Source organism: Fukomys damarensis, unplaced genomic scaffold, assembly GCF_012274545.1.
Source record: "Fukomys damarensis isolate Sample0158 unplaced genomic scaffold, DMR_v1.0_HiC HiC_scaffold_31, whole genome shotgun sequence".
Taxonomy (NCBI): domain Eukaryota; kingdom Metazoa; phylum Chordata; class Mammalia; order Rodentia; family Bathyergidae; genus Fukomys; species Fukomys damarensis.
In genome coordinates, this window is record NW_022900943.1 from 21184710 (window position 1) to 21192418 (window position 7709).

The following is a 7709-nucleotide window of genomic DNA, read 5'->3' on the forward strand; positions in this document are numbered from 1 at the left end:
TGTAATTGCATGTGGCTTGAATTTGTCTATTAAAAATTTAAAAATAGAGAATGGAGAAAAAAAAAACAGTTCAAATTGTGCCTGGGACAAAGTATTCAATGATGAGTAACTTTTTCTTGTGAAAAACATTTTAAAACAGAAATGTCAAACAAACCAAAAATTTGGGAAAGCAATAGCTTACCATAATGGAAGTGCAATCTATACGTCTTGAAGAAATAGAGAAAGTTTGCGGCTCTTCCTCACAGCCTCTCCAGACCCAGATTCTATCTTTCCATCTAAAGCAGAAAGCCTGCTTCCTTCCAACTTTCCCTACTGTTGGGCTTTCTTCTAAACTGGGGACAAATGTTCACCTGTCGGCCTGGAAGCCACTGAGCAGCAACTGGAAAGGCTCACTGTCATGCGTCATCTGGTCATGACAAGTAGGCAAATGAAAATCGGAAAAAAAACAGAAAAAAACAAAAAACAAAAAACCGGCAATTCCACAACCCAAAGTAGCATATTGACCTTAGGCAAGTGACTTGTTAGTATGAGGTATCAGCCTGCCAGTATTAAAAGTCTAACTTTGCTATGAACTAGCTGTGTAACTTTAGGCAGCTTACTTAGACCCTCTGTTCCTCAGTTCCCTCATAGGTAAGGAGGAAATAGTAACCTCTTCGTAGGGCTGTTGTAGGCATCAGTGCAATCATTGCAAAGAATTTAAACAGTCACTGGCACAGTAAACCCCATGAATCTTAGCTCTGATTATTTTCTGTGAGTCTGTGTGTGTGAAAAATGTCTTTATTTGATAGATTTTTTTTTCCTGGCATTAGCAAACTCTGCTTAATGAGTTAAGTTTAATAATAAGAGACATTTTGGGTTTACACCTTATCTAAGAAAGCTTGTCCTCTTAAGTTGAATTTCCTATTTGTCATTTTTATTTTTAATGTAGAAAGCAGTACTGAGAAAGAAAGATGGAAAACATTCACCCAAACCCGGTAAAATTCTTGAGCTCTGAAACCCAGAACTCTGCTCCAGTGCCACCTTTGTCAGGTGAGACGTGACTGTGCACTAGTGAGAGGGACACTGGGAAAAAACGTGGGATGGGCAAAGCAGTTATGGGAAACAGGTAGAGGAAAAGCTGGGTGAAAGGAAATTCTGAAAAAACTGGATAGGATTCAGGAATATATTTCGGACTAGGATCGCTAATGTTAATCATCCACTTCCTTGTGCTAGGCATTGTTTTAAGTGCTTTATATCCCACCCATCTAATACTTTCACCAAGCTCAAGAAATAGAGACTTTGATAATCCCCATTTGAGGTGTAAGGAAAGGAGGCAGAGAGAGCTAATGTAGTTTGCCTAGTGATCATGTAAGTTTCAAAGCAGCTCTTCATTTAAAAGCTCACTACCAGGGAAGGGTTGGCAGATGTGAGACTCGTTCACAATTGGAAAGAGGAATAGTGTGGACAGGGCTGGGATCCAAGTTCGTGTGGATTTATGTTACTGAGGTTTTTCAGCTCCAAAAGGTTTTGCATCATTTTAGAAAATATTTCTTAAACTCTAATCTGTTTCATCTACCCCAACAAAGAAATAATCCGACTGTACTAGAACATAAGACATTAAAAGATATGCATCAATGAATTCTTTTGTTTGGAAGAAAAACAGTCTGAAGCTTAAGAGTATGCAGATAGTTGTAATTTTTTTTTTGTATAAAACCCTGTTTCTCAGTTATCTATTCTTTGCCCCAACAGCCAATATACTTCTACAGATAATAATGTAGGACATTAAAATAAAGAAAATAATACAGAAGTTTAGGCGCTTATCAGAGGAGGTAATTCCTCAGTCACTATAAAACCATTGTCTACTCGGTTTGCAAACAGGAAACCTAGTTAATAACCACATTTTCCCAACTCTTATTGCAAGTGCCAGTCCAGTATAATTCATCAGTGGGACAGAGAATGAAGAAAATGCAAAGGCATCTGAAAAAGTTCATATGGGGAGGGGAGGAGGGGGTGAAGGGAGGGCAGGGACAATGGGAAAAAATGAGAATCAAGACCTATTATGTAAAGGTACAGGATCCCAATAATAAATGTAACTGTATTATATACCTAGATTGTACCAATAAACTCAATAAAAAGAAAAAAAAAAGAAAAATTTCACCCATTTATATTTAATTACATACAAAACTGGCATCCTCCCAAGAATGAAAATATTGTAATCCATAAGTCAAACAATAAAACACTATCAGAGTAGATTAGATTGATACAAATGATGCATGAGATACCAAATTCACTGAATTGCATTGTGTGTGTTTACCCAGAGATGTACTTCAACAGAGAGCAAGTGCCTGTTCTTTCAGTCTTGTCTTCTTTGGAACACTTAGGGTAGTCATTTTCCCCAGAAGGGTGTTGTGCATTGACTTTAAAGTAAGCAGATTTCAATCATCTTAAAAATACCTTTTTATGTTAAGGAATGCTTAATTCTATGCTTGTATATTAGCTTGTAAAGAACATCTCATTTGTGTAGTCCTGTTATTTACATTTTTGATTAATACCTGCTGAATAAAGTGTAATTCATTAGAGAGATTATTTCATGTTATAGCTGCCCTGAGATATCCAAATCAGAAAGACATTGCAAACCTTTTGCAAAGCCAAATTAAATAAAGTGTGAGGAGACATCTGGACTCCCAAATATCTATGCAGGTAGAATCACAGAAAATACATTCCTTCCAATAATTTTAGTGGAATAGTCAAAACATTTCTAGCAATTTTGATCATCATGGAATGTATTTTTAAATACACCTACTTTAAGTTGAAATTGCTTGCAAACAGCAAACTTGGGATGAGAAAGTCAAGAAGATTGGACCTGTGATGTTTTAGACATAACTTTTTCAAATGTAAACTGTTTAAAATTATTTACATATTTAATCTTCTGATTTATAGTAAAATTCATTGGAAAATGATTTTCTGTTCAACTAATCCTGGCATAATAATATCTTTATACACGTCAGAGCTGCAATTCTACCCTATTAAAGGCATACTTTGATCCCTGCTGACATTTTCCCAATCCACTGAGCAGCTTCCTCAGCTCTGTGCTTATGTCAACAAAAGCAACAGAACTTAGAATTTCAAAACCACACAAGCTGCATGTGAGAAATAAGCAAACAAGAGATGAGAATTTTATGTTAGCAGGTTTAATGCTTTTCTCTTAAATTGGTTAATTCAGAAGGCAAAATGGCTCATTCTGAGTTGCACAGATTTTGTTTTCTCCTGCCTTTCTTTGTCATAGCATAAATCTAACCTTAAGTGATTTGAGTTAGACTGGTATGTTATTTGTTACTTTTCCTTGATTTTTCTTTCTTTTTTGCAGTCCTACCGTCTAACAGGAAAGCAGGCATGTAACTGTGAACCAGGCAAAGTGGACAGGAATCCCAGGACAACTCTGGCCCATTTCTTAGTTCTCCCTAGATGTGGCTTTTGAAGTCTGTGCCTGGCTCCTGTCCTTGTTTCTCTAAATATTTATCAGTTAACAATTACACATTTGCTGCAGCAGCAACAAACTTGGCTGCAGAAATAAATAAGTATTTTTTTTAACCAAAATATGCAAAATGATACAAGTTGATTTGAAGTTTTCTTAAACATCTTTCATCTAATTATCAGAGTTAAGTCCTCTGATTTTACACTCATTTTATAAAGCATATAGAAAAGTTACATTATTATAGTATTCTCTCTCTCTCTCTCTCTCTCTCTCTCTCTCTCTCTGGTTTCTTGCAGTATCCAGTAAGTTCCTCTAATGAGTGTTTGACCCACTCATCATATGTGCTGGCTATCCTGAGATAATAAAACTGCTTACTAAAGTACACTAAATGCTGGTATAAGAATATTTAGCATAGAAGAAGAGTCCTTTCGGGTAGAAATATTTTAAGAAATTTATGAAAATTTGTCTGAAATGATTTAGAATTTATTATTTGATTAGGACACCAAACTCAGACCTTCATTTTAAACAAGTCTTTGTTTTCATATTTGCAAAGGGCTCTTCATAGAAAGTTAGTTAGATTGACCTTTTATGCTTCAAACAGATGTAACCTTATGGAAACCCAAGGCAAAGCAGCACATACAAGTTGTACTAACCTTAGTATATTGAATCTTCAAATCAGTCAGTGGGACAGGTAAGTCTGGCTTTGCGGAGGACAACATTTCTGGTTCGACTCCTGGAACACAGGTGACAGGCTCAGCAATTTGATTCTGATACAGCACTCGGCTTTATTTGTTCCTTTTTATCTGCACTGGCTAAAGTTTATTTGCATATTGGGATATGATTGGATGAACAGACCCGGAGCAAAAGAGAAAGGACACTACTTGTTTGTAACACCTAGGGCAGGAAGCCTTTGACTTTAAACTTAAATCCTTAAGAAACCAACACTCCCACACTGAAGTTGCATCTGGAGACAGGGCACTATTTGCAGATGAATTAATTTACAAAGCCGAAACCTGTAATAAGGATATGCAGCACAGGTGCTCTGGCCACTAAACCCAGTTATTATTATTATTATTTTTTTGGCTTTTTGTGCTACTGTGTAACTTTCTGTTCTCTGACAGACTTGGAATCAGAGAATCTGAGAATGGAGAGACCAAAAGGGCACTTGTTCTCAGTACTAGATGGGAGGAAAGAACCCTAGCCAGGAGTCTCAGGACAAGGCCAGCAGCAAAACAGTCATCTCCCAGAGAACCAGGGGCTGGAGGGGAATAAAAGCCTTTTAGGTGCTGCCCTAAGCCAGCTTTTTAAAACCTAATCATTCAGTTATATTTTCAGTGCTGGTGACTATAGCTACTGTGATTTCAGAAGCTCTAAATTATATTCCTTTTCTATGTGGAAACAGTAAAGTCAGCAGGGCTTTTAGGGATTTCAGAGTACTGACATAGGGTAGAGTCACCACAACCAGCAACGTGACAATATCACCTGTGAAAACTCATTTAAAACTAAAGGAAACTCGAGTTTTGAAAGGTGTTTGCTTTTATCAATCATTGCTATAGACAAGCATATAAAAATTTAAAACAGGACTCTCAAATAATTCAAGTTCTTGATGTTCAAACTGGGAACTATCAAAAAGGATTATTTGAAAGTGAACTACTTTCATACTAAGTACAATGCTTTATTTCACTGAAGCTATAGCTAAAGTTATAATAGGAACAAGACAAAAATTTTTTGGTGCTCTGATTTTAATGAATTAACAAACATTTCTTTTTAGTGAAATTTCTAGTTCCCCTGAATATGGGATTTAGATAGGGAAACTAAAATTTGCTGAGTTTCCAAAGCAAGTGTGGGAGTCTCAGTTTTCTTTCCATCCACAATTGTTATCCCAATTTTGTAGATACACAGAGGGTGAGTAGCTTACTTACAATCACAGACCTCGTGCGTACAAGGCCAAAATTTTAATTTCATTTCTGGCCTGTCTGTTTCCAAAGCCCCAAGCTGTTATTTACCCCAAACCCCTGCTCGCAAGAACAATCTCAGGTTCAAGAATCAGCTGCTTTGGTTCTCCAAGTGAATTCTCACCCTCACAAGCATTTAAGCTTAACTTTCCTTTCATGTGAGGTAGGAATTCACATATACTCTTTTTTCTCTTTTGAGACAGATAATAAATATCTTCAAGTTTCTGGACCATATGATTTCTGTTATAACTTCTTGTACTTTGTTTAAATGAAACTGTAAACAGCAAGTAAATTAATGACTGTAATGTTTTTCAATAAAATTTTATTTGCAAAAAGCCAGAAGCCAGGCCAGATTTTGTTGGCATGTGCCAGTCCTCTAGATACTAAGGCGATTCCATTCCATTCCAAAGTCCTAGACTATCCTCACCCTCCTGCTGGAAGACCAGATAGAACTTTCTGTGTCATTTCAACACTTCTTCTTTTCTCTTTCATCTTTTCTTTCTGGTGAGTCTAATTGTTTTCTCTTTCATAAATGTGCTTCGAGTTAAATGCACAATTACACAACAGCTGTTTCATAATATGCAGGGGGTGCTGCAGCCAGGCCCAGGCAGCTGTGTTTTGCTGCTTTTTTCTGCCCTCAGTTTCACACTTGTTTGGAGATTCAAACACTGGCTTATTTGATGTCCAGGCAGTGAAATCACTAGGCTTCATAACATACTTGGCATGTCATCTCATTCTTTGGATGAGCACATCTTTGTATTTTCTGGATAATTACATAAGAATAGCTTCTTTAAAGCAGGCTTCACTGAATGTAGGTAAAACCAGCAGCTTTGGAGACGGGTTACCACACCTACTCATTTAATTTCAACAAATATATACCAAGTATCATTTATACACCAGTAATTCTTCATCCTTAATCTCATTTGAAGGTCAGATTTTTTCTGCCTGGAAACCACAAGATCTATGATTTCTAATTTCTGAGGGAAGAGTTGCCTTATTTTCTAGAATACTGTATATTCCTGGGAATGGTTACATGGGTGAAAGACTATTTCTACCCTTCCTCCCTTTACAAGGAGAAAAACAGCTTTGATGAGAACGCGGGAGCCGTAGAAGCCAACCTCAAGATTATACTCAGGTTTGTTTACTTTGATTGTATGACAGGTTTAACCAACAGAGGAAGAACACTTACTTTAACTTCATTAAAACTGCGTAGAAGTCAAATACATCATGTAGAGAAAACTGCAAAAGTTGTAAGTGCATAATTCAATGGATAGCTGTAAAATCAGAAAAACAACACAGCCATCACCCAGGTCAAGAAATGAAATGCCAGAACTTGATAGTCTACTCTGACCACTTTTTAGAGAGAGACTTCTGTCTGCTCTTTTCCTTTTCTTCTTTCTCCCCTAAATTATCAGAATGGTAATTTCAAGTGCACTGCATTCTTCTCTCTCCTCATTTTGAATCTGATATAACCACACCACACAAAGAGAATGTTTCTACAAAGGGAATCCAGGGAGCACAAAGTACTCTGACAAGTTAGCTAAAGTGATGTTTTCCAGGGAGTACGTCCCACCTCAGTATAACCAGAGAGGTAATTATTACCTTCTGATAAATATAAACCACAAGTGAAAAATAAGCAGCCATGAGCTGACAATTTTATCAGCTAGGGACACTTTTCATCTCAATAATAAAATATATACAGCTACACAGAAATGGCTGTGTTCCTATAAGGTTTGTCAGAATGTAGTGATAGCACGTGGAAATCGATATCAAAATACTAGAAATAGTGAAAACCTTGTTCAAGTTATCTTAAGAAAATAATCAAATATGCACAGCTTTGTTATTTTTTTATTCATTAACTTTATTGGTACATTTTAGGTATACAGTATGATTGCATTCATCATTGGGAATTTGTGCCTTTTCGTGATACATCTTGGTTCTTAATTTTTTTCCCCATTCCCTGCCTCCCTCCAACCTCTCCACCTCTCCCTATATTTACAAAGACTTTGGGGTTTTTTTTTCCTAGTCTCGTATTTTTTCCTTTCCCTTCTTTCCTTTTCCCGACCTCTTCCCTGCTGCTAAAGTTTTCTTTCTTTTTTTTTTTTTTTCAGTTATAACATTAATTTGCTTTTTGAGACAGTCTCAACATGAGGCCAGGGAATCTTGGCCTTGAGTATTCCTCCCTTTTCAGCTTCCCAAGGAACCGGGCCTGCAAGCATGTACCATTGTGCCTGGCCAACAACTTTAACATTACTTTTAAATAGAAAAATATCTCCAATGATTAGGTGAAAAAATAGAAA

General features: G+C 36.6%; 1 protein-coding gene across 1 annotated transcript in view; it reads right to left on the reverse strand.

Annotated features, from left to right (window-relative positions):
• The window catches only part of LOC104863185 (retinal dehydrogenase 1), a 48897-nt gene extending 44666 nt beyond the window's left edge, over nucleotides 1-4231 (reverse strand). Inside the window, exon 1 of the mRNA XM_010625517.3 lies at nucleotides 4108-4231. Coding sequence (XP_010623819.1) covers nucleotides 4108-4173 — 66 coding nt within the window. The 5' untranslated portion in view covers nucleotides 4174-4231. The remainder of the gene's footprint in view (nucleotides 1-4107) is intronic.
• Nucleotides 4232-7709: the final 3478 nt, after the last annotated feature.